At 39.4% G+C, this 26815-nt stretch overlaps 2 protein-coding genes across 2 annotated transcripts; one reads left to right on the top strand and one right to left on the bottom strand.

Moving 5' to 3' along the window:
• Positions 1-10425: 10425 nt before the first annotated feature.
• LOC119911775 (G-protein coupled receptor 4-like) lies at positions 10426-12617 on the bottom strand (the record flags this gene model as incomplete). Its single annotated transcript, XM_038730690.1, has 3 exons — positions 12413-12617; positions 10985-11172; positions 10426-10879 (listed from the first exon to the last, which is right to left on the bottom strand). Coding segments are annotated over exons 1-3 (846 nt in total), but the record flags the coding sequence as incomplete, so codon positions are not given.
• An 11684-nt stretch (positions 12618-24301) lies between these two features.
• On the top strand, positions 24302-26615 carry LOC119912921 (G-protein coupled receptor 4-like). Its single transcript, XM_038732195.1, has 4 exons — positions 24302-24387; positions 24644-24826; positions 25746-25918; positions 26024-26615. The coding sequence occupies exons 2-4, from the start codon at positions 24659-24661 to the stop codon at positions 26511-26513; spliced, it is 831 nt and encodes a 276-aa protein (XP_038588123.1). The 5' UTR covers positions 24302-24387; positions 24644-24658; the 3' UTR covers positions 26514-26615.
• Positions 26616-26815: the final 200 nt, after the last annotated feature.

Here is a 26815-nt window from a genome sequence, read left to right as displayed (position 1 = left end):
ACCACTGTTTGATAACTTTTGAGTTTGTATTGCTGAACTACTCGCCATTGGGCAAAAATTTCTATACAAGATGTCTGTCTGATAGTGCCATAGCTAAATTTAAGGATGCGATTCCATCAGCTCTAAATACATTATCTAGTCACAAAGTAACGGAGGACTCCTATGCTAATTTCAGTCCCTCCCAAATCGATCATCTTGTTGATAGTGCTGCAGGCTCGCTGCGAATGACACTCGACTCTGTAGCCCCTCTAAAAAAGAAAATACTAAAACAAAGACGGTTAGCTCCATGGTATAATACTGAAACTCGCAAATTAAAGCAAATATCACGGAAACTTGAGAGGAATTGGCGTTCTACCAAAGTGGAAAATTCTCGTTTAATTTGGCAAGATAGTCTTAAAACTTATAGGAAGGCCCTCCGTAATGCCAGAGCAGCGTACTACTCGTCATTAATAGAGGAAAATAGGAACAACCCAGTTTCTTTTCAGCACTGTAGCCAGGCTGACAGAGAGTCACAGCTCTATTGAGCCAAGTATTCCCATAGCTCTCAGTAGTTACGATTTCATGAGCTTCTTTAATGATAAAATTCTAGCTATTAGAGACAAAATTCACCAAGACCTGCCCTCAATTGGCACCGACTTATCTCTTAACTCAGGAACCTTAGAAACAGCTGTAGAACCAGATACATGTTTAGACTGTTTTGCTTCCCTCAATCTTTACCAACTAACTTCAATAATTTCTTCATCTAAACCATCAACCTGCCTCTTAGACCCCATCCCGACTAGGCTGCTTAAAGATGTTTACCCTTAGTCAGCACCTCTATACTAGATATGATCAATCTATCTTTATCAACAGGCTATGTACCACAGTACTTTAAAGTAGCTGTAATTAAACCTCTTCTGAAAAAGCCCAAACTTGATCCGGATGTTTTAGCCAACTATAGACCTATATCTAACCTTCCATTTCTCTCTAAGGTTCTGGAGAAAGCAGTTGCTAAACAGCTGTGTGACTTTCTACAGAGCAATAGTTTATTTGAGGATTTTCAGTCAGGATTTAGAGCTCATCATAGCACAGAGACAGCACTGGTGAAAATTACTAATGACCTCCTTATTGCATCAGACAAAGGACTTGTCTCTGTACTGGTTTTATTAGATCTTAGTGCTGCATTTGATACCATTGACCATCAGATCCTATTGCAGAGACTGGAATATTTCATTGGCATTAAAGGAACCGCTCTAAGCTGGTTTAAGTCCTATTTATCAGATCGATTTCAGTTTGTACATGTTAACGATGAGTCCTCCATGCACGCCAAAGTTACTCATGGAGTTCCTCAAGGATCTGTCCTTGGACCAATCCTCTTCACTTTATATATGCTTCCTTTAGGCAATATTATCAGGAAACATTCCATAAGCTTTCATTGTTATGCAGATGATACTCAGTTATATCTATCGATCAAGCCAGATGAAACTCATCAGTTAGCTAAACTTCAAATGTGCCTTCAGGATGTTAAAACCTGGATGACCTGTAATTTTCTCATGTTAAACTCAGATAAAACTGAAGTTATTACTCTGGGGCCTAAGCACCTCCGTGACGCATTATCTAAAGATATAGTTTCCCTGGATGGCATCGCCTTGGCCTCCAGCACCACTGTGAGGAATCTTGGAGTTATCTTTGATCAGGACATGTCGTTTAAGTCTCACATTAAGCAAATTTCAAGGACCGCCTTTTTTCACCTACGTAATATTGCGAAAATCAGGAACATCCTGTCTAAAAATGATGCAGAAAAACTAGTCCATGCATTTGTTACTTCTAGGCTGGATTACTGCAATTCCTTATTATCAGGCTGCTCGAAAAAGTCCATTAAGACTCTTCAGCTGATCCAGAATGCTGCAGCACGTGTTCTGACAGGAACCAGGAAAAGAGATCACATTTCTCCTGTTTTAGCTTCTTGCATTGGCTTCCAGTAAAATCCAGAATAGAATTTAAAATCATTCTTCTTACCTACAAAGCTCTTAATGGTCAGGCACCATCTTATCTTAAAGAGCTCATAGTACCTTACTACCCCACCAGAGCACTGCGCTCCCAGAATGCAGGGTTACTTGTGGTTCCTAGAGTCTCCAAAGTAGACTAGGAGCCAGAGCGTTCAGCTATCAAGCTCCTCTCCTGTGGAACCAGGTTCCAGTTTGGGTTCAGGAGGCAGACACCATCTCCACATTTAAGAGTAGGCTTAAGACTTTCCTCTTTGATAAAGCTTATAGTTAGGGCTGGCTCAGGTAGTCCTGAACCATCCCTTAGTTATGCTGCTATAGGCTTAGACTGCCGGGGGATTTCCCATGATGCACTGAGTTCCTCTCTCCTCTACTTTCTCTCCCTCTGTATGCAACCTTATCCCATTATTGCATGTTACTAACACAACTTCTCCCCTTTCTGGTAGTCTTGTGCTTTCTCGTCTCTCTCCTCTCCTCCTATCACTTCCTGCAGGTTTTCTGGCTCTGGAGCTGTGGAGTCTGGAGCTGTGGCTGCGGGTCACCTGCTGCCCCCATGTTCCTGCTCGACACCCTCTGCTGCAACGACTATTTTTGCTAGTCTTATTGTTATTATTGTTATTATAATCATTAACATTACGATGGTTACCATTAACACTATTATAAATATCTGTACCATTTTTCATTTAGTCTATAGCAACATTACCTTCACTGTGTGTACCTCTGTGTGTATATTGTGTAGGCTGCCTCCCTCCCCTCTCTCTCTCCTTACATCTCTCTCTCCTTACATCTCTCTCGCTCTCTCTCTCTCTCTCACCCCAACCGGTCGAGGCAGATGGCCGCCCACCCTGAGCCATGGTTCTGCTCGAGGTTTCTGCCTCTTAAAAGGAAGTTTTTCCTTGCCTCTGTCGCCTAGTGCTTGCTCTTGGTGGGAACTGTTGGGCTTCTGTAAATAACATCACAGAGTACGGTCTAGACCTGCTCTTTTATGAAAAGCGCTGTGAGATAACTGTTGTTGTGATTTGGCGCTATATAAATAAAATTGAATTGGGCATTTGCAGAATGAGAGCCTTTTGTTTGAGACAGCAGGGTATGGAAAGGCTGCAGGTGACCAATGTGTGTAGTGTGTTTCTTTAACTGATCTTAAAAATGGGGCACAAACAGACAGCACAGAAAAAGGACAACACCTGCAAGAGAAGGGGGATGGAAGTGGGGACAACAGGGAATAGCAGAGGGAAACACCAATTGCAGAAAGCAACGAAACCTGCAATAGAACAGAGAGGGGGGCTTGGGGAGGAGAAAAAACAACAACAAAACAAACAATAAAAATAATAATAAAAGACAACCAGCCAAACAGCAGCAATAAACAGCTGACAACCAAGAGAAAAATGAAAACAAGAAGCAATAAATACACCGATTGACAATTGACAACGGCAATTGACAACACAATGTCGAGCGAACGCATGAGGCGTAAAACCGCGGAAGAGCAGCGCCCGGACCGACTGCGGCGCCCGCACAACATAGACCAGTGAATAACCAAAACGCCCAAATGCCACACAATCAACATCAATGCACAAGTGACGAGCCCAGGTTCAGGACTCACCTGAGCCAGCCCTAACTATAAGCTTTATCAAAGAGGAAAGTCTTTAGCCTACTCTTAAATGTGGAGATGGTGTCTGCCTCCTGAACCCAAACTGGAACCTGGTTCCACAGGAGAGGAGCTTGATAGCTGAACGCTCTGGCTCCTAGTCTACTTTTGGAGACTCTAGGAACCACAAGTAACCCTGCATTCCGGGAGCACAGTGCTCTGGTGGGGTAGTAAGGTACTATGAGCTCTTTAAGATAAGATGGTGCCTGATCATTAAGAGCTTTGTAGGTAAGAAGAATGATTTTAAATTCTATTCTGGATTTTACTGGAAGCCAATGCAAAGAAGCTAAAACAGGAGAAATATGATCTCTTTTCCTGGTTCCTGTCAGAACACGTGCTGCAGCATTCTGGATCAGCTGAAGAGTCTTAATGGACTTTTTCGAGCAGCCTGATAATAGGGATTTGCAATAATCCAGCCTAGAAGTAACAAATACATGGACTAGTTTTTCTGCATCATTTTTAGACAGGATGTTCCTGATTCTCGCAATATTACGTAGGTGAAAAAAGGCGGTCCTTGAAATTTGCTTAATATGAGACTTAAACGACATGTCCTGATCAAAGATAACTCCAAGATTCCTTACAGTGGTGCTGGAGGCCAAGGCGATGCCATCCAGGGAAACTATATCTTTAGATAATGCGTCATGGAGGTGCTTAGGCCCCAGAACAATAACTTCAGTTTTATCTGAGTTTAACATTAGAAAATTACAGGTCATCCAGGTTTTAACATCCTGAAGGCACATTTGAAGTTTAGCTAACTGATGAGTTTCATCTGGCTTGATCGATAGATATCATTTTTATGCAGAGTATCATCTGCATAAAAATGAAAGTTTATGGAATATTTCCTGATAATATTGCCTAAAGGAAGCATATATAAAGTGAAGAGGATTGGTCCGAGGACAGATCCTTGAGGAAATCCATGAGTAACTTTGGCGTGCATGGAGGACTCATCGTTAACATGTACAAACTGAGATCGATCTGATAAATAGGACTTAAACCAGCTTAGAGCGGTTCCTTTAATGCCAATGAAATGTTCCAGTCTCTGCAATAGGATCTGATGGTCAATGGTATCAAATGCAGCACTAAGATCTAATAAAACCAGTACAGAGACAAGTCCTTTGTCTGATGCAATAAGGAAGTTGTTAGTAATTTTCACCAGCGCTGTATAAACTTGCTCTGTAGAAAGTCACAGCTGTTTAGCAACTGCTTTCTCCAGAACCTTAGAGAGAAATGGAAGGTTAGATATAGGTCTATAGTTGGCTAAAACATCTGGATCAAGTTTGGGCTTTTTCAGAAGAGGTTTAATTACAGCTACTTTAAAGTACTGTGGTACATAGCCTGTTGATAAAGATAGATTGATTATATCTAGCATAGAAGTGCTGACTAAGGGTAAAACTTCTTTAAGCAGCCTAGTCGGGATGGGGTCTAAGAGGCAGGTTGATGGTTTATTTATGATGAAGAAATTATTGAAGTTAGTTGGTAAAGATTGAGGGAAGCAAAACAGTCTAAGCATGTATCTGGTTCTACAGCTGTTTCTAAGGTTCCTGAGTTTAGAGATAAGTCGGTGCCAGTTGAGGGCAGGTCTTGGTGAATTTTGTCTCTAATAGCTAGAATTTTATCATTAAAGAAGCTCATGAAATCGTAACTACTGAGAGCTATGGGAATACTTGGCTCAATAGAGCTGTGACTCTCTGTCAGCCTGGCTACAGTGCTGAAAAGAAACTTTGGGTTGTTCCTATTTTCCTCTATTAATGACGAGTAGTACGCTGCTCTGGCATTACGGAGGGCCTTCCTATAAGTTTTAAGACTATCTTGCCAAATTAAACGAGAATTTTCCACTTTGGTGGAACGCCAATTCCTCTCAAGTTTCCGTGATATTTGCTTTAATTTGTGAGTTTCAGTATTATACCATGGAGCTAACCGTCTTTGTTTTAGTATTTTCTTTTTTAGAGGGGCAACAGAGTCGAGTGTCATTCGCAGCGAGCCTGCAGCACTATCAACAAGATGATCGATTTGGGAGGGACTGAAATTAGCATAGGAGTCCTCCGTTACTTTGTGACTTGATAATGAATTTATAGCTGATGGAATCGCATCCTTAAATTTAGCTACAGCACTATCAGACAGACATCTTGTATAGAAATTTTTGCCCAATGGCGTGTAGTTCAGCAATACAAACTCAAAAGTTATCAAACAGTGGTCAGATAAAGAGGGATTCTGTGGGAACACTATTAAATGTTCAGTTTCAATACCATATACCAGAACAAGGTCGAGGGTGTGGTTAAAACAGTGAGTCGGTTCATGAACACTCAGAGAAGCCGATGGAATCTAACAGAGAGATAAACGCAGTACTAAAGCTGTCATTCTCAACATCCACATGAATATTAAAATCCCCTACAATAATAACTTTGTCAGTTTTAAGGACTAAAGTTGAGAAAAACTCAGATAAGAATTCAGAGTACGGACCAGGTGCTCGGTACACTATAACGAAAAGAACTGGTTGCAGTGATTTCCAACTTGGGTGCGAAAGACCAAGAACAAGGCTTTCAAATGAGTAAATTTATAATTTAGTTTAGATTTAGAGCTGTTTAGTAGGGTAGAGTCGAAGATAGCTGCAACTCCACCTCCTCGGCCTGTGCCTCCAGAGTATTAATATGACTGGGAGGGGTGGATTCATTTAGGCTAACATATTCTCCATCACCCAGCCAGGTTTCAGTAAGACAAAATAAATCAATATCATAATCTGATATTAGTTCATTTACTAGTACACCTTTAGAAGAGAGAGATCTGATGTTTAAGAGTCCACATTTAGTTTTCCTATTGTTTGAAGCTCTGCAGTTTCTCAAGATTGAAACAGAGCTACCGTGTCTAAACACAGAGCACACACACACACACACACACACACACACACACACACCTCCCCCCGCTCGCAATTGCCTTGTAAAAAAAAAAAACACATGATTCGACTATGGGCAGGACTTGAAGATTCTGTTTCGACTATGTAAATCCTTCGGGGACAGCCCTAGAAAAGGCTTTTGTTTTTTGTTTTTCTTGGCTCTGTGTTAGTAGGTCTTATCGAGCTTCAGCTTGTTTTTGCTTGGATTGTTCTTGTGTTTTTTGTTTTTTGTCCAGACAGGATTTCAGATTAAAACCATATCCAAATTATGTGATAAGGTGAATGAGACTTTGCAGCATGATACATTACTCTGAATATTAAGTTTTGTACCTGGAATATCAAGGGCTCCAATAATATTATCAAAAGGAAAGCTGTTCAAAACTATCTTAAAAAGGAAAATGTCCAGGTTGCTTTCCTCCAAGAAACCCATTTGAATGAGGAGGAGCACAAAAAATCTCTCCGGGAATGTTTTACATCTTATTCTACAAGTAAAAGGGGTGCAATTATATTAGTTCATAGATTGCTGCCATTTACAGCTAAAAATAGTTACCAAGATACAGACAGGAAAGATAGTTCTAGTAAAAGGAGAACTATATGGAGAATCAGTATTGTTAGGAAATGTTTATGCTGCTAATGTCTATGACGAGGACTTTTTTGCCTTCCTACTCAGTAAAATTGCTGAAATGGACTGTACAAATATGATAATTGGAGATGATTGCCATCTTTCCCCCTCTCCAGATAGAGACCCCCCTCATAAAGATCAATCAAAATCTGGCAGAGCACTACAAAATTTTCTTCAGACACTGTTAGATTTGGAGATACATGAATCCTAAAAATTACACATTTTATTCTCCACCTCACTTGTCATTCTCACGAATAGACTACATATATAAACACCCAGCCCAGTTGGTTGGCTGGATCTATTGCCCTTTCACTCTAGAAATTAAACCTTTCAGGCCCGAAGAATGATTGTTCTCTTGGAAAATTAACGCATCACTGTTTTGTTAATTTCATAAAATTCTTGGAAACGCAGACAGACCTTTATTTACAGTACAAGTAAATGACTGCAATGACTTATCCGAGATTGGTGTGGGAATCTTATAAAGCTCAGATGGGGTGCTTGAATAGTTAAAGGAGGCAAGACTACTGTTGACTAATTCACTAGCAAAGAATGCTGAGTCTGATATTTTGTTTGCTAGACAAACATTCTTTGAATAAGCTGGCTCGTCTTACAAGAAACTCTTTGCAAAAAACTTTTATTTCTGCAATATCTGATATCAAATCCATGAAACAAACAATAAAAAGATCAATGAATGCTTTCATAAATTTTATTAAATGTTGTATACCTCAGAATTGGACAACTATACACTTACCAGATAAAGCAATCTCCTCACTCCAGTTAGATAAAAGTCCAGGGGCAGATGGATTCTGTGTACAGTTTTATAAAAAGATGAAAAGCAAAATTAAACTATTACAACATGTGTTCAACTAATCTTTTAAAGAGGGTGAACTCACAAAATCTATGTACTTAGCTCATATTATAGTTTAAATAATATAATATTATAAGATCAAGAACTATGTGCTTCTTATCGCCCGATTAGCCTACTTGGAATGGTTGTAAAAATACTCTCAAAAATAGCGGCTAATCGACTGGAAAGAGTAGTGATAGTGACAGATATAGTTAATGCAGACCAAAAAGGGTTTATAAAAGGCCGTACTTCATCAAATAATCCAAGACATTTAATCAATATTATTCACTTGATTTCCTCTTAATTTCCATCAAACTCAAACAATAGTAACAATGGATGCAGAGAAAGCTTTTGATCGTATTGAGCAAAACTACATGCTTGAAGTGTTGAAATGATTTGGCTTTCAATCAGATTTTGTTCAATGGGTACAGCTTTTATACAAAATGCCCACTGCCTCGGTCTCAACAAATGGTCTAATTTCTGCCCAATCTCAGCTTAACAGAGGTACAACTCAAGGGTCACCACTATCCCCTCTACTGTGCTCTTTAGCTATAGAGCCATGAGCAATTGCTATCCGGGGAAACTCCAAAATTTCTACATATCCCAATGGCTGTATAATAAATATACAGCAAGGGCCTCTCCAAACTGCCCAAAATGTAAGACTATTTTATGGACAAGATTTCACTGCATCTGGGAATGCAAAAAGATTCAACGGTTTTGGCAAACTGTATTCCTTTACTGGTTGTCACTAACATAATCTTCCCTATTAATTTGTTGTATAAATGTATTCATTTATTTCAATCCACCTTGTTAAACTAATTAATGTTATGACTGTCTCTGTCACACTATCACACTAATTTCTGACTCAAGTTATTATCTAAAAAACTCTGAAAATGTTATGAGAGTTAAGAGAAAACTATTTGGTCATTTAAAAGTGCAGGATGCCTCCCTGGTAACAGCAGGTTGGGCTTTATGTTCATATAGACAATAGAGATTTGTCAGTTTATAATTCACTGAGCTGGTCAAAGACAAATATTCATAGTTTGTCTAGAAATTGTTTTTTTATTGGATTTCAAGAAAATGTACAATTTTGTATAGACTGATCCTGTGATAATAATATGTTATCCATATTGCCAAGCACACAACAGCTGTTGCAAAATAACTGCTCTGAATCACATCAGAAAAAGTAGCATGTCTACCACAAACACTAAAAATAAAAAACGTAGATGAAATAAACCAATTATTTGTTTCCTATTTGTACATGAAATAACAAAAAAGTAAAAACATACATTAGTTATAACAAGGAAAAGTTAAATGTGTAAGATAAAAGTCCTAAAGGCTTGTGTTAAGATACTCTCCCTGTGTTAAACAAACAATCAACAGTCAAATAAAGATTTAGGAATAAGACAGCGAGTCGGCTATAATGAGCTCAGTTAATTGAAAATTACATCTACTTTGCTTCTGTGATTAAAGGAGAATAATGACAGACATCAATTTACAGCTACAGACTAATAAAACACATTTTATTGGAATTTCTTGAAGCCACCACAGTGAACCAGAGCAAGTTGACCAAAACATTTCCCAGCAGCCACTTCTCCCATAGCAGAGTCCAAACTGTTCTTCCTGTTATCTACAGTTAGGCCCCATGTCCACCAAAGCGTTTTTTTCTGACGCCAACGTGTTTTTTCAATTAATTGCAATGGGAGCACAGAGTTTTTACAAGCTGGTAAAAACGGCAGCAGCATGACGAGGCACTGAGTGTTTTTTTTCCGGTTGCCGAGAGTTGAAAAATGTTCAACTTTGGGAAAGACTTTCCACCCAGCCGTCCAATCACAGTGCAAGAGGGGCGGGACAAATACCACACCGAAACGAAACAATGTGCCTCGCAGGGCCAGAGCAAGTAAGCCTACCGTACTTTGTGGTGACATTTTTACATTCAGTAAAATTACTACTTGCAGCACATGTCTTATTGGAAATCGTATCAGTAGATGATAATAATAATAATCTTTATTTGTAGAGCACTTTTCAAAAACAAGTTACAAAGTGCTTTAACAAGTGTAAAGAAAATACCCAAAAAACAATTATACAAAAACAATACAAGATAAAAGCAAGAAAACATTGAAAAGGCCAAAATACACGTTTAGGATAAATATAAAATAAGTAAAATAAAATAAAAGGGATAAAATAATGTCAAATAAGATCGGGAAAGGCTCTCCTATAAAAGTATGTTTTAAGAAGGAACTTAAGAGTTCAGCCGACCTGATACAGTAGAAGTATCTGTCTCGTCTCTATCCTTTCTATTGGCCTCCATTTCTCCTCCTGTTTCCTCCTCTTTCTCTCTCTCCTTCTTTTTCCTCTACATGAAGCTTCCTGTGGAAATGTTGTCATCATTCATACTGATGGACTGCTGATTTCATTTCTGTCCATTCTGCAGCAACACACAGAAGCCAAAAGCTTGTCTATGGCCCTTTTCCTCATGATGACATACAGGACTAAGTCTGCAAGAGGACTCAACCTAACAAGGATGAAAGACAGGAAGTCGAGGGTCTTGTCATATACAACCAGGTAGAAAATGATGTCAGGCAGGTACAGCAGTGTGTAAATAAGCAGCACCAGAACCAAAATTCCCACAATTCGTCGCTTTTCATCAGAGGGGACCGACATGGAAGCAGACAGGGCTTTGAGGGTCCCAACCAGGAAGAAGATTAACAATGGGAAGGGAGGGAGGAGGAAGACGATAAATATTATGTTTGTGAACACATAACCAGAATACAAATAAAAAATGACAATACAGACAAGAGAAAGGACCCAGACCAGGACACAGACCGCCACAGAGGTCTTGATGGTTAGTCTGAAGCGGTACCACAGTGGGTGTGCGATGACCAAATACCTGTAATACAAGATGGACACAAAGTCTTTGAGGTGCTTCAGAGTTATAAACTAATATAATGTTCAGACACAGAAGGAGCTCCACACATACTGGATAGACAGATACCTTTCCAGGGCGATGCAGACCATGAAGCCAACACTGGCCATCATAGCAAAGTAGTAAATATAAAAGACGATGGTATATATAGTCTCATCCACATTTGGTGCCACCCAAACGATCATGTAGCAGAGCTGAAGGAGGTCAGTAATGAGAAGGTTGATGACGTAGATCGGAGCAACATGATCACTTCTCACCTGCAAGTAAAAGTCAACAAGCAGTTGGAAACATGTTGTGAAGTCCAACTCCTCCCAAATCTGTCATCTTGCTCTGCACAGCAGCTGCAGTCAGAGCCATTTCTGACTTTTTCATCAAACTCTGGCCAATCACTGCAGTAACAAGACTAAGAGCCAGATTTCCTGCAGCTTCTGCAGCAGTTTTTCAGCCACAAATATGAAGCTTTCTGGCTCAAACACATGAGCTGAATTTATCAAACAGACTGGAGTCGCAGTTTGAGGCTCATGTTTGTGTTTGCAAAGTGAGCCTCTCTCCTCATTGTATGTGTATTTCAGGGAGGATCGCACAAGTAATAAGAGGAGACATGTTAACAGAGGTTCATTATGTTTTCACTGGATTTACTGAGGTCACACAATTTTTCAACTGTCAGTTTGCAGAGTAACAATAAAATGACATACTTTACATATAGGATTACATTTAAATATCACATTACAATATATAAAATTAGGAAAATAGCAGGAAAAAAAAACCTAAAAGGAAATAATGAATAGCTGCTATGTTTGTGAAAGACTAGTGTGTTGATGTTGTTTGTGAGTAAGTAATGTAACCGGTAATTACGAAATGATAAAATAAATATATCTCAGGTTTAAAGGAGATAAATTTTATAATAATTTATGTTTAAACAAATAAACAGAATTCGATAAAGAGTTCTGTTTTTTTTCCAGGTCCCACTCATACATTTTGCTACAATCATCTCTTATTTGGGTATTTCCGCTGGTAAATACAGGACTTCCTCCATGTCTGTTATGTTCAGGGTTAAACATTCAGGTTGAATTTTTACTATATTGGAAAATGTTGATTTCTCAGAGCCTGGTATTTGGGCATGATGCAAGAAAGTGTAGCTCTGACTCTTGTCTATCACACTGGCAGTAGAGTCTGCGGTCAGATCATTTGCTAATGAGAAGTCTCTTTTTAGGGTCAGACAACATTTTAATTAACTGTATATTTTCAGGTATTTTGGCATAAATCAAAGTATTGGACAAATTAAAATGCATGACCTGATGATGGCACTAAAAGGGAGTTAAGAGTTAATACAATTTAATCTCTGGGTCAATTAATGTCTGTCTAATATTTTATGGCAATCCATCAAAATATTCCATGGGGACATTTAATAATTGCCTTGATTATTTTTTAATAAATAATTCTGTACAAGTTGCTCTGATAAAGTAAATAAATAACTATCAGTCATAATGTACATACCGTAGAATAAAGAGCATAGATGGCCACGAGGGTCAAAGGAAGGCCGACACCAATGATTATGTATGTCAGCACAATCTTGGTGAATGTTAAGTAGTGGTAATGATGGTAGTTGTAGGTGTGTATTCCCCATTCATAGTAGTAGGTGATGTTGCTGTAATCATAGCTTTGGTCCTGTGAGGTGCTGTTAATATAGAAATCTTCCATTCTTCAGAGTAAAACCTGTTGTTTGAGAGATCAGGTTGTTAAAAAGGGAGCAGGTTTTTCAATATCTACCTAACATTGTTCAGTGACATCACTAAAGCTGTGAGGTGCAACTTCCCACAAATACAGTGTAACTATAGTTTACCCACAATCATATCAAATCAACACTATTGTCATTTCTCAACATTTATTTAATAAAATAAGAAAGGAACAACAAGTTCTAGTGAACACATTGTTACATGCTAATGAGGTCCTTACTGCAGCCACAGAACATGTGGAACAATGATGTTGTGCAGTTGTGGTGAGTAACTTATACCATCTGCTAGGTTACGGTCGCAGTCACACTACCTTGTTTCTTATGACCCACCCTTCTCTGCTTCTGATTGGCTAGTAGTCCTTCTCTGGGAACTGCGCATGTGCAACTCCCAACAAAGATTTTGTACAAGTAAGATGCATCACTCTGTAGCTCAAGTGCGGAGCTGTGTACCAATGGATGTACTCAGGGACGTGCACAGACGTTTTTCATGTTTCATTAATAATTTGTTTATTTTTCACAAGGCAATAAATCATTTAAATTATTTTGGTGTTATTGGAATACATAACACTTCACATAAATCTTCACACTAAACTGTGGCATTGGGCTGCAGGAATAATTAAAATAAATGTTTTTAAATACATCTAGCATGCCAAATAAGTAAAGAACCTTCAGCTTCACACAGCCAAACAATACTGAATTGCCAGAATACATTAATGTATTGATCAAATACTTTATTATTGCCATTATATTACATTTACCATGCACACACACAATTACTGATGGTGACATGGACTTAGTTTCATATTTGAGGGAGGGCTGTCTGTTAGGATCTATCAGCATACAACAAACTAATAGAATTGAGAGTTATTAGATGAGGAGCCTAAAATCAAAACTATGAAGTTACCGTTTAAGGCAGTTTTTTCAATTTTGAGACTTGTCCATTTTGCTTCTGTCAGGATCGCTGGGTGCGCAAAGCAGGGGAGAGCCCAAACGCATGACACTGTGAGCTGAGATTGAGTTCCAGGGTTTATTAATCCCAAGCATGACAACAGGCATGAACAGAACTCACGAGTACTGGTACATCCAAAAGGTAGCGGATAGCAACACAACATCCGAGGGACAGGACAGACATGAGACAATGACCAGACAGGGAATGAACAGAAACACCAGACATTTATACACAAGGACTAACGAGCAGGGCGGGAGCAACACAGGTGACTGGGATCAGGGTTAACGAGGCAGGGGGGAACAGGGAGAAGCAGATGCAAAACACAGAAGTACACAGACCGGGAGTGAACACTTAACACATAAACTAAGTACAGGTGTAAGATACGAGGCAAGACAGATACTAAATAAGATGTGGATGAATAATAAAGGCTAAACAGAGACTAGAGCTGAATGAACAAAATCGGATTACTGAAACTGGCAGAGAACATAAATGACACCTAACCAACTATAACACAGGGATCATAACAGAGAAATGAGAACACAGTACCCAGCAGACTAAACCCAAAAGATGCAGAGAAAGAACTAGAATCAAATACTATGACAAGAACTAACACACAGGACTAGCAACACAGACATGGAACAAAAACCCAGACTCTGCAACAAGACACACAGACAGGACTGAAAAACAGACACGCTCAGGACAGGATCGTGACAGCTTCCATGTCTTCTTTTACTCTAATGGAAATAAAACTTCAAGAATACACTTTTAGATGGTGTTGATTTTAAGCCTAATACCCTCGGTCTGTTTGCATCTGTAGATTTATTCTATATAAACCTAAACAAGCTAATCTGCATATTTACACAGCACAACGGGGCGGGTTGGCTGTTAATCGGAAGGTCGGCGGTTCAATCACTGGCTCCCCCTGGTTGCGTGTCGAAGTGTCCTTGGGCAAGATACTGAACCCCGAATTGCCCCTGGCGGCTGTTCCGCCAGTGTATGAATGTGTGTGACTGGTGAATGCAGATGTAGTGTAAAAGCGCTTTGAGTGGTCGAAAAGACTAGAAAGGCGCTATACAAGTACGGAGCATTTACATTTCAGAGGAAAATACTCTTGATGCAAGTCATTAACTGGGGAAGTTCTGTGGTGATATGCTTTTCTTTATCCCATTCACCAGCAGTGACTTGGCAAATGTATGCAAATTGGCGTATTTTAATTAGTTTATGCCTAATGACCATATCAATGTGGTGATTGTGATGACGTTATTAGACACAAATGTTACGGTGTTCATCTGTAGTGTCTGCATCAGAACATTAGGTTGTATGGCCATGAGAAATTGCCTTTGCCTTAGCTAAACTTCAGCTAACTTGAGTCATGCGTTAGCAAGACACAGGCCGATATTGTCTTTTGTTTAATTAGCGGTAAACTCGAGGCACTGGTAGTTTAGTCTTTTGTTCATCACCACTCACCTCCTCACAAGCCATGATAAACACTGCTGGGAGAGAAGCTGGAGGGGCGGCAGTCTGTCTGTATGCTGCGCTCTGGTTGGGCAGTGAGAAGTCTTTTCTTCCGACCTGATAGCCTATTTAGTTTTTATCGCAATAAATATATTTGTTTGACAGGGAATCTGTTGAAAACAGGAATAAATATACTGTATATCCATCTATCATCAACCGCTTATCCTGCATAAAGGGTCGCGGGGGGGCTGGAGCCAATCCCAGCTGACATCGGCGCAAGGTGGTGTACACCCTGGACAGGTTGCCAGTCCATCTCAGGGCCACACATAGACGAACAACCACTCACGCTCACACCTAAGGACAATTTAGGGTAATTGTCTGCATGTCTTTGGATGGTGGGAGGAAGCCGGAGCACCCGGAAGTCAGAGTATCATCTCTAAGACTTTACCCACATGGCGTTTACTGTGTAAACTCTGAAAAATCGATGTTCTCTTTCTTGGTGGAAAAGTGTTTATTTCTCGTTAGTCTCCCATTACGACTTTTTTTATTTACATATCAGAGAACTCATATGTGGGAGAGATTCTTAAAGTGCAGAAAGTATATGAGCATATAAGTTAGTGTTTCCCATACGTTAATTTATTTGTGGCGGCCTGCCACAATATCAACGCTGACCGCCACATATTGATATTCGATTTTTTTTACTAGGCCTATTTAAAACCGTATTTGAGCTGCAGGCAGTGCGTATTCACGCAGCACATCCTCTCGCTCGTCTCTTTCATCCGTCTCTGAATCTCTCGTTCTCTCTCCCTCGTTAACACAGCTGCACAAATCTGTCCAACACAACGCTGTCAATGTCGGAGATCCAGCTATTAAAAGTTATTAGCAAGCATGTAAGGAGCCTAGCTAATAAGGAGAGCTAAGTTAATGTTAGAATACAGCGGGGTTTTCGAGGCTAGCATGCTGTGTCTGCGCCACAGTTACACTGTCATTCTGTGGGAAACACAGAATTATATAATAGAATACATTATATTCCATTATAATTATATTTTGAATTGTCACCTGCCACCTGAATTTTTAGATATTTCCACCATAAATGGTGCAGAAAAGGTAGAAATTGGAAGAGAAATTTTCACCATAATGCAGGAAAGTGTTTAATGCTCAAAATCTTCTAGGGGAGAACCCCATACCACCCCCACTTATGAAGTGCCCCATCCAAGAAAACAGTATCTGGCTTCACACACAGTTTCTGGGAGGAATATTCACTTATTAGTTAAATAGAATTACTTTTCACATGGTTTTGTTACCTTTTCCATGTATTTAATAACAATAGTAACAATAAATGAAAATCAACAATATTCAGGGCAAATAGCAAACAACTTTTTTTATGGGGGGGGGGTAAGGGACCTGGATAATGGATAGGGGGGCGCTGGCCCAAAAAAGGTTGAGAACCACTGGCCTACATTTAATCAGGCACTGCCATCCCCTATCTGCTACCGTATCGGATTCATTAAATATCAAAATCAATATTTGATGTCTTTTTGTTTTCCGTTAGTCTGTTTTCCTTTTTGGTTTTAAAACCCAAAAAAACTACTTCTTTTTTTGTTTTTTCTGATCTGGTTTTGGGACGAAATAATCAAGAACGAACCATACACGGATTTTGTTACAGTTCATTTATCTGTTCAATAGCTCTACATATCAGAAAATGGTAATGACAAAATTTCCCTTGAAAAGCTGCAAAACTCCATCTGAATGAGTTCCTTACTCCAGTGCCTGATGTTTTGTCCCCTGCATCCAAACAGCCTCCATAAATATACCAAGTCGATAGCATGCAGCCGGTTGATGATAATCTACACCTACTTTTCAAAGGAGCAGCATGAAAATGTAAATGATGCACAAATAGAACAGGGTTGGCGGGCAAAAGCACTATCACACGCCTCAACATTCATTTGACTAAATGTTTAAATATTCTGCTCCACAATTAGCATATTCTCTTGTCTTTAAAAATCTTTACAAATCTGCATGAGAACAATGTTCTGCGGGCATTCTATACTTTTGTGCTTTGCATACAAACCTTCTTTTAAACAATTGAAGGCAGGCATGAACACAGTGTACGTAAAGTATATCACAACAACAGACTGAATCAACAGGAAAGACGAATATATGCTTACTTGATTTAACATCTATACTGGTCATAATTAGAATATCATCAAAAAGTTGATTTATTTCAGTAATTCCATTCAAAAAGTGAAACTTGTATAATGTATACATTCATTCCACACAGACTGATATATTTCAAGTGTTCATTCCTTTTAATTATGATGATTTTAACTGACAACTAATGAAAACCCCAAAATCAGTACCTATATTGTGAAAAGGTTCAATATTGAAGACACCTGGTGCCACACTCTAATCAGCTAATTAACTCAAAACACCTGCAAAGGCCTTTAAATGGTCTCTCAGTCTAGTTCTGTAGGCTACACAATCATGGGGAAGACTGCCGACTTGACAGCTGTCCAAAAGACGACCATTGACACCTTGCACAAGGAGGGCAAGACACAAAAGGTCATTGCTAAAGAGGCTGGCTGTTCACAGAGCTCTGTGTCCAAGCACATTAATAGAGAGGCGAAGGGAAGGAAAACATGTGGGAGAAAAAAGTGTACAAGCAAAAGGGATAACCGCACCCTGGAGAGGATTGTGAAACAAGAGATTCACAAAGAGTGGACTGCACCTGGAGTCAGTGCTTCAAGAACCACCACGCACAGACGTATGCAAGACATGGGTTTCAGCTGTCGCATTCCTTGTGTCAAGCCACTCTTGAACAAGACACAGCGTCAGAAGCGTCTCGCCTGGGCTAAAGACAAAAAGAACTGGACTGCTGCTGAGTGGTCCAAAGTTATGTTCTGATGAAAGGAAATTTTGAATTTCCTTTGGATTTTAATTAGTACACATTCCTTCATAGAGTAAACTAAAATGCAAATGAAATAGCAACAATTAACTTTAATTAACACCATATGAATGCATTCCAACACACCCATTAGCATACAATAACCAAAATCTCCATCTATAGCAAACATTCCCACAAAATATACATAATATAATCCTGCAATTCAATATTAACAAAACTTACAGACGGTGGTGTCGGTGGCACAAACCTCACCACATGTAGCTCATTAAGAACTAAAACAAAATGGCTGACTTCCTGAAAACTGACTTTCAAAGTGAAACACATTTCAAAATAAAATTAGCTCAAAACTACATAAAGTGTCCATACTACAATAAAATTAAGGGCAGAACACTCCATGCCACGCCCCATTACTGCAGTAATTCAGGCAAAAGGAGCCCCAACTAAGTACTGAGTGCTGTACATGCTCATACTTTTCACTTGGCCAACATTTCTAAAAAAAATTTATGTATATAATATCCAAGTTTCACTTTTTGAATGGAATTACTGAAATAAGTCAACCTTTTGATGATATTCTAATTATGACCAGCACCTGTATATTTAACATATATACAAGGCGCAAGCTCACATCAATATCTAGTTTAAGGTTGAATTGCAGTTTATTTAGATTTGTCATTTATTATCCATTCTGCTGTGACACCTGTTGAATGCCCTTCTGCTCTGAGATATACATCTTATTCAAATCAAATGTTATGACTAAACTCTCACCCCTCAGCACAATATATTTTAGAAGAGACAGCCTGACACAGTTTGCATAATTTGCATTCCCAGAAACAATGGCTTTACCTCAGTCTGTTTTCTCCTCTGCCTCCACATAACCATTCCTGATGAGAATACGTGAGCATCAACTCAAATTTTATTTTGTAACAATAACCTTTATTAGCAGTATTCATTCTTTAATATACTCAGTATTTATTATTAGCAGACAGGAGCACAGAGGCAAAGTCATGACATCACCTCTGGTCTAGCCTGTCTTTCTTTCATCGATCTTTCTGAAAACATTAAGTGTGTTTCTGGAAATTAATTTTCATAGTCCAAATACAATGTGCCAAAGCTAGCATGTCCAAAACAAGTCTCTCAACTGAAGGTAGATAGAATATCATATCAACTCGCCATCAAAGAGATGATATTGGTCACAAATCTAAAGTTATTGATTATCTGTATATTGCTATGCCATATGTCAATCTAGTGAGAACCGTAATTAGATTCTAAATTATACACACTAATAGTACACGTTAAGATACACAGTTTGACTCAAATAAGAACATATAGAATACAAGTACTAATGTATGACATTATCAAGTATCAATAGATATCAATGCATTCCATGGACATCAGACCAAAGATTTAAATGAACTAAGTGTTGTTGTAGAAGCGACCAGCCTTGACACCCAAATGATCATGCAGAAGAGCTGAATGATGTCAGAGATGAGGAGGCTGATAATGAAGATTGGATCAATGTGATCATTTCACACGTGCAGGAAAATGTGGACAGTCAAAGTCATTGATGCATTTTTAAACTCTGATTGGCTGAAACGTGTACAAACCAAACAATTCCCAGATGTTGTCTAAATCTGTTCATTGTGGCCTAAGAGATTTAAAAGTGACAGGAGGCTTAGAGCAACACAATGGATGTCACCTGTATGTGAAAGAGATCGGTCATCAGTCCACAACAAATTATCACACACTCTCTCCAAGCTTTACAGAGTTTATCTGCTCATCTGCAAAGAGCGGACAGACACACCAAGAGACTAGCTGGTAAACTGAGCTTTAGATATCAGAGCTACTGTGCTTTGAATTGATGCTGCTATAATCAAAGAAGTCAAAAAGATCAAAGTTGTTACACAAGGTGGTGATGTCCAGCAGTGAGCTTGGGTTTGCTGTTAGCTGTCATACAGTGAGGAGCTGTGGGCATCTGCAGAGTGATACCTGTTGCTTAAAGGAGCGGATTATGGAAAGGCTGCTAATGTGTGTAGTGTGTCTCTATACCTGATCTTAAAAATGGAACTTAAGTATTGCACTGTACTGTACAGTGCTGCAAAGTAACAAAGTACATTCACTGAAGTACTGTGTGCAATTTTGTGGTATTTGCACTGAGCATTTACACTGTCTACTACTTTATACTTCTGCTCCCCTATATTTTAGATGGAAATATTGTACTACTTAGTACACTGCATTTTATTCCCTTTTTTAAAAAGTCGTCACATAAAGATAAATATAATAACATATCTAACACTGCATTAAAGATAAAAACAGCAGTTCCCAAACTTTTTTGGCCTGTGGACCTACAAGCAATGTGCAGTTTGGGCCCCTTGTCATGTTTCAGATGTCTGTCAATAGTAAATAGTTCCACAAACAGTATTTATTTGGAGAAGGGCCAACCCCTAACCAGTGGACCACCCCTGAATATAGTTAACTAGATCCACCAGACCTACAGAGATTCACTAAGCATCATAATAAGGTTATTATTCACCCCTCTGTATATTCTATTGGGTATTGGTTCAAATCAAGAAACTATGCTTTCCTAAATTAACCTGAGTTCCTTTTCTACATAAACCTAGTCTTTCTGTAGTTAACAAATAAAGCTAATCTCAACCTTGGTATACCTAGGAGATGGATCACAGGAATGCATCCTTATCAAGGCATTTGTGTCAGACAGTTGACCAAAGAGGTAGAGAGGAGAGAAAGATTCTGGCCTGTTTTGGACAGTCACAGTCACCTTTAGCTTACTTTAGCTCAGCAAATGACCTTAACATGACCTTGGAAAGCCTGTGTCAAGTTCTACATTTCAAAGAACAAGTTCTATTTTGACGAATTAGTGCAAAAATAAATGTCACTCTGTGGCTTCTGATTTAATCAACTTCACTAACTTCCATGAAGATGAAGACTGTTACTCACTAGTGTTAACCAAACATTTCCTGTCACATCAAACAAGCAATAAGTGTCACTCTGTAACATTATGCAGTGCATCTGAGATCTGATCTGTCTTTGAGTTCATGGTTCATATGTTTTAGGGAAACAGTGGTGTGTAAAATATTGGGGTTATAATATACATAAGTACATTGTATATTGACAGATAAATAAATGGTTTTACACTAGTCTTGATTTAAAATCATATCAATCATATTAGTAACTGCACAGTGAAAATTAAGAGGGATGTTGATGATTCGCAAAGATCTGTACAATAATAAGGATAAACTAATGTAGTGGATCTGTTCATTTTATATCAAATCTGGAGATCCCAAATTCTTTCTGTCTCCTTGAGAGAAAGAAAAGGAGGGGGTTGAGATATCAACCCTCAACAGACAGCTGAAATGACCCAGAGGAGGACGTGAAAGGTTTGCTTTCCCTAAGTGCTGTTTCAGGGCAGTTCGATCATAAAACTTGCCACCTTTGGTGCAGCAGCCAGATAAGACTCAGTGCCTGACTGTTAAAATGACAAATACTAACACTAACCAGAAATTAACTTTCTCCTGAACAGCCTATCAGCCCTCTTTTTGAAAGAGGGCAGGAAACCCTAAACTGCCCCCCACACACGTAACCATGGCAATTGACCTTCCTCTTTGTTTCATTACCTCATATCAAAGGATATTCTCCTCTTCACGCCCAGATTTGAATTGGTGAGAAACTCCAGAACACCAGAGGAGGACAGCCCACATTCCTTTGTCCTCAAAAACTTACATTACCTTGTTTAATTAAATAATCTTTGTTAAGTTACTAAATAGGTATCTCCACTCCATGAGTAGTTATGTTACCATGTTGTTACCATCGAAAAGAAGAATCCATATAAGTTAATTGCGCAGTGTTTTAATCTTCACCAATGATCCTTGACATTCATTTAAGTGATGTTTTTAACTAATGCTTTATTTCCAGCTCCTTCTGCCCTCTTAGTTAGAAATGATATAACCGAAATGTTATCTTGTGTTAAAATTAATTTCTCCAGCTCCTGCGCAAATGATTGTTTAAAGAATATAATCATTTGCTATCTTCAGTCTCCTCATGGAACCAGACTTCCCCTAAGAGGACAAAAGTATTACATGCCATCGTTCTGAAATGCCGTTTCTGATGTATTATTGTCACTCATATTGTATTATTGTCACACTGTATTTATCCGTTCATAATCTGATGGCATGTTCGTGTAACTTGCTTATATTCTCCAAGGTGTGTAACCGTCACTAGAAGTTCCTTTCATCTGATGTGATTCCTATGAAATGCTAACCTTTAAGGTTTAACTACTGACAATAACTTAATAGTCCTTCTTAGTAAATGCTCAGTTTTAATCCACAGCGATGGAAGTTCTGCAGGACCCAACGCGCCAGAGGTCTCCAGACCAGGTCTTTTGGGCCAAACAGCAGTCTCTGGATGAACTGCAGCCGGAAAGCAGCGCCCCTGCTGGCCAAGTGAACAAGTCCTTGTCCTCCCTGGTCTTTGGGTAGAAACAAAAACGGACTGGGGAATCCAATGCAATTTATCCCAAAATTAGTTAACCAAAAGTAAATCAGAAGGGGGATCCGCACAAGGCGGTTTCTGCCACAAGAGGAGGACACCAGATTATTAATGATAAGCATCCTCCCTCTGTAGGACATTCTCGGTAAGAGCCACTTCCACTTCTTTAATCGCCCTTCAACCTTTTCCAGCATGTTATCCCAGTTCTTTAACATCACCCACTCCTCACCCAGAAACACACCCAAATACTTTAACCCTCCTGTCTTCCAGGCTAGCCCTCCTGGCAGAACCAGGTTATACAGCAACACATTTCCCACCACCACAGCTTCACTTTTTCCCCCACGTTCATGATGCCCGGCTGACAACCCCTCTACCCGAACACACACCAACAACCACCACCAACTACACAACATAAAACTAACATACCAAAAACACAGAAAGAAACACAGATAGAAACTCTCACGCTCCGTAGGCTCCACTCTGCACTCACGCATCCACTCAGAGGGAGACAAAGAGAGAGAGGGTGTCGAGCAGGAACACGGGGACTCTTAAATGTGGAGATGGTGTCTGCCTCCTGAACCCAAACTGGAACCTGGTTCCACAGGAGAGGAGCTTGATAGCTGAACGCTCTGGCTCCTAGTCTACTTTTGGAGACTCTAGGAACCACAAGTAACCCTGCATTCTGGGAGTGCAGTGCTCTGGTGGGGTAGTAAGGTACTATGAGCTCTTTAAGATAAGATGGTGCCTGACCATTAAGAGCTTTGTAGGTAAGAAGAATGATTTTAAATTAGATCGAGATGGACTACACCTTAAGAGCTCAGCTACTGTAGATCAGCTGCATCACTGTTAGCCAACTGTTGACCTGAAGACATAGTGAGAGGATTTTAACACCCAATGAAGTTGATTAATAGGTACCAAAACCTCCCAGTCCATGATCATCCATCAGTAATGACTATTGCATTATTCTCACCGTCTGCCTCACTCTCTTGAGAACACGCACACTAGCACAGTTACGCAATTGAATTTTACTTCATTATACCATATATATAAATTACCTATTGCTCTTCTGCTTTTACTCAGCATTACAGGGATGATTCATCAAACTTGTTGACAGTGTTCAAAGTTTGGAAACATGTACTAAAATATGGGTAAAAATAACAGCTAGTTAGGTTCAAGTCTAAATCATCATCTCCTTAATGTTGGAATGATCAAACTGGTTAGTGTCAAATCACTATCAATCTCACAACTTAAAGTATTTAAAAATGGCCAACTGTGTAATGTAAAATTACACGCCTGCCGTCAGGTTCCACTATATTTATTTATATAGCACCTGAGTGCAACAATGTCAGAATTATTACACAGGTTTTGGATTAACTGGTGTGTCAGTTTATAGTGCAGTCAAACAAACTCGAGTCCAAAGTCGGTCAATAATTTTACCTTTTCAATGAAAGCTTCAAAATAAAAGATCCCAGTGTTCCACTTGTGTGACTTTAATATGAAGCTGCATATTGTGATGAAGAAAATGTAGAAATCCATGGCATTCATTTTGAGATGTTGTGGAAACCTGAACAGGGGCCAAAAGGTGGGGTGTTGAGATGCTACATCCGTAGAAGCCCACACACTTTTTAAAGGGCTGCTCCAACCCTGAGAACACAGGCAGGCCAACGGTTCATCTACAGGACTGCAAGGGGACCTCTTCTCTTTCAGCTGAGGTAAATGCATCTGCTTCTACATAAATGGTTAAAAAAAAAAAAAAAAAAAAAGGTGCAACATTATTTCAAAACTTCTGGCTATACTTCCTTAGAAGAGGAGGTGTAGATTTACAGGAACCTACTTCATGTTATTACTTCATATTTAGACTGTTTGAATGCAGAGGACAACACATCAGACATTGGTGTAAAGAACTCACTGGACAGCTTTCATAGGTAAATTTTGTGACATTACCTTTTTCTTATATGTAGAGATAAGAACGGCAAACAATCGTGAAAATTTAATATGCATGCATTTTTATATAAACATATAGAACAGAAAAGACAGCAGTTTTTAATTTGATCTGATTGTGGGTCTACTGTTGGTACACTGTATTTACATGAACTTGCACCTCACAGCTTTAGTGATGTCACTGAACAATGTTAGATATTAAAAAACCTTCTCACTTTAAATAACCTGATCTCTCAACAGGTTTCACTCTGAACAATGAAAGATTTCTACATTAACAGCACCTCACAGGACCAAAGCTATGATTACAGCAACATCACGTCCATCGACGATAAGCATATCAAAATCATACATGCAGTGACATGCATAATCATTGCTATTGGCCTTCCTTTGACCCTTCTGGCCATCTATGCTCTTTATTCTATGGTATGTACAATATGACTGAGGCTTATTTTATAATGTGTATTGTGTCTGTCTGCAATTATTAACACAGACAACCTGCAACATCACACACACACACACACACACACCCACCTCTCTCAAACCAGGACTGCTTTACAAACACATTGATCACTAAAGCAAAAATACTTATTTGGAACATTTGGATGAAGAGACAAAAAAAAAACCCAAAACACAAACTAGATTGTTATCTGGTCCTAAACAGAGATTATGAAATGGCTGAATCTCTCTCTACTGTCAGAGATATCAGCAGAGTCCAGACTCAGTGACCCTGCAACTGAAACAGGAAAACATAAAAAGTCCTGGTTACCTAAAGAATATAGAGTCTGTGAGCACTGTTCGACAGGTGAGGTGGAGACAGAGACACATTTTCTCCTGAAATGTGATAAACATAGAAGCATAGTAGAGCAATATTTTGAGAAAGTCAATCTATTAATCCCAGATTTCAAAGAACTTCAGGATAACAATTACTTAAGAATATCCTTGGAGAAGGACATTACGGCATGGTTTGTAGCACACCAATTAAATATTGTGTTCATAATAGTCAATTGTTTAATTTTTGTTTATAGCAGAGATGGCGACTCGATTTAGAGACTCGGACTTAAGTCCGACTTCAGTCGCACATAATGAGGAGAGGGTTCACCTCTCTAGGTTTGAGCCAGAATGCTTCATATCTGTGGCTGAAAAACTGCTGCAGAAGCTGCAGGAAATCTGGCTCTTAGTCTTACTGCAGTGATTGGCCAGTGTGTCACATCTGATAACACAAAGGAGAGTTTGATGGAAAAGTCAGAAATGGCTCTGACTGCAGCTGCAGAGCCAGATGACAGATTTGGGAGGAGTTGGACTTCACAACATGTTTAAAACTGTTGTTTACTTTTACCTGCAGGTGAGAAGTGATCATGTTGCTCCGATCTACGTCATCAACCTTCTCATTTCTGACCTCCTTCAGCTCTCTATGATCGTTGAGGTGGCACAACATGTTCCGAACAAGGCCATTCATATTTACTACTTTAGTCTGTTTGCCAGTGTTTGCTTCATGGTCTGCATCGCCCTGGGAAGGTATCTGTCTATCCAGTATGTGTGGAGCTCCTTCTGTGTCTGAACATTATATTAGTTTATAACTCTGAAGCTCCTCAAAGACTTTGTGTCCATCTTGTGTTACAGGTATTTGGTCATCGCACACCCGCTGTGGTACCGCTTCAGACGAACCATCAAGACCTCTGTGGCGGTCTGTGTCCTGGTCTGGGTCCTTTCTCTTGTCTATGCCGTCTATGTCAGTTATGTGGTAACAAACAAAATCTTAGCTGTCCTCCTCCTCCTTCCCTTCCCACTGTTAATCTTCTTCCTGGTTGGGACCCTCAGAGCCCTGTCTGCTGCCATCTCTGTCCCCTCTGATGAAAAACGAAGAATTGTGGGAATTCTGGTTCTGGTGCTGCTTATTTACACGCTGCTGTTCCTGCCCGACATCATTATGCTCCTTGGAGCCAGCTTTAATAAGGCCCTCACCATCCTGTCTCTCGTCTTTCTTAGGTTGAGTCCTCTTGCAGACTTAGTCCTGTATGTGTTCATGAGGAAAGGGGCCATAGACAAGCTTTTGGCTTCTGTGTGTTGCTGCAGAATGGACAGCAATGATATCAGCAGTTCATCAGTATGAATGATGACAATATTTCCATAGTTAGCTTCATGTAGGCAGAGAAAGAGGGAGAGAGAACGGGGAGGAAACAGGAGGTGAAATGTACAGTGAGGAAAATAAGTATTTGAACACTACTAACATGGCTGAGACCAAAGAGCTGTCCAAAGACACTAGAGACAAAATTGTACACCTCCACAAGGCTGGAAAGGGCTACGGGGAAATTGCCAAGCAGCTTGGTGAAAAAGGTCCACTGTTGGAGCAATCATTAGAAAATGGAAGAAGCTAAACATGACTGTCAGTCTCCCTCGGACTGGGGCTCCATG

This window comes from Micropterus salmoides, unplaced genomic scaffold (genome assembly GCF_014851395.1).
Source record: "Micropterus salmoides isolate LMB-PRFRI ecotype aquatic unplaced genomic scaffold, ASM1485139v1 Ms_hic_scaffold_2, whole genome shotgun sequence".
Classification (NCBI taxonomy): Eukaryota; Metazoa; Chordata; class Actinopteri; order Centrarchiformes; family Centrarchidae; genus Micropterus; species Micropterus salmoides.
The sequence above is the reverse complement of the archived record's forward strand: the minus strand, read 5'-3'. Positions and strand labels throughout refer to the sequence as shown.

What these genes read in the sequence shown, in the direction of transcription:
- LOC119912921 (XM_038732195.1), top strand. Translation starts at nt 24,659, where the DNA reads ATGAAAGATTTCTACATTAACAGCACCTCACAGGACCAAAGCTATGAT. An exon ending in TCTATGCTCTTTATTCTATG is followed by an intron (nt 24,827 to 25,745) that starts GTATGTACAATA and finishes TTTTACCTGCAG; the next exon opens with GTGAGAAGTGATCATGTTGC. An exon ending in GTCTGCATCGCCCTGGGAAG is followed by an intron (nt 25,919 to 26,023) that starts GTATCTGTCTAT and finishes CTTGTGTTACAG; the next exon opens with GTATTTGGTCATCGCACACC.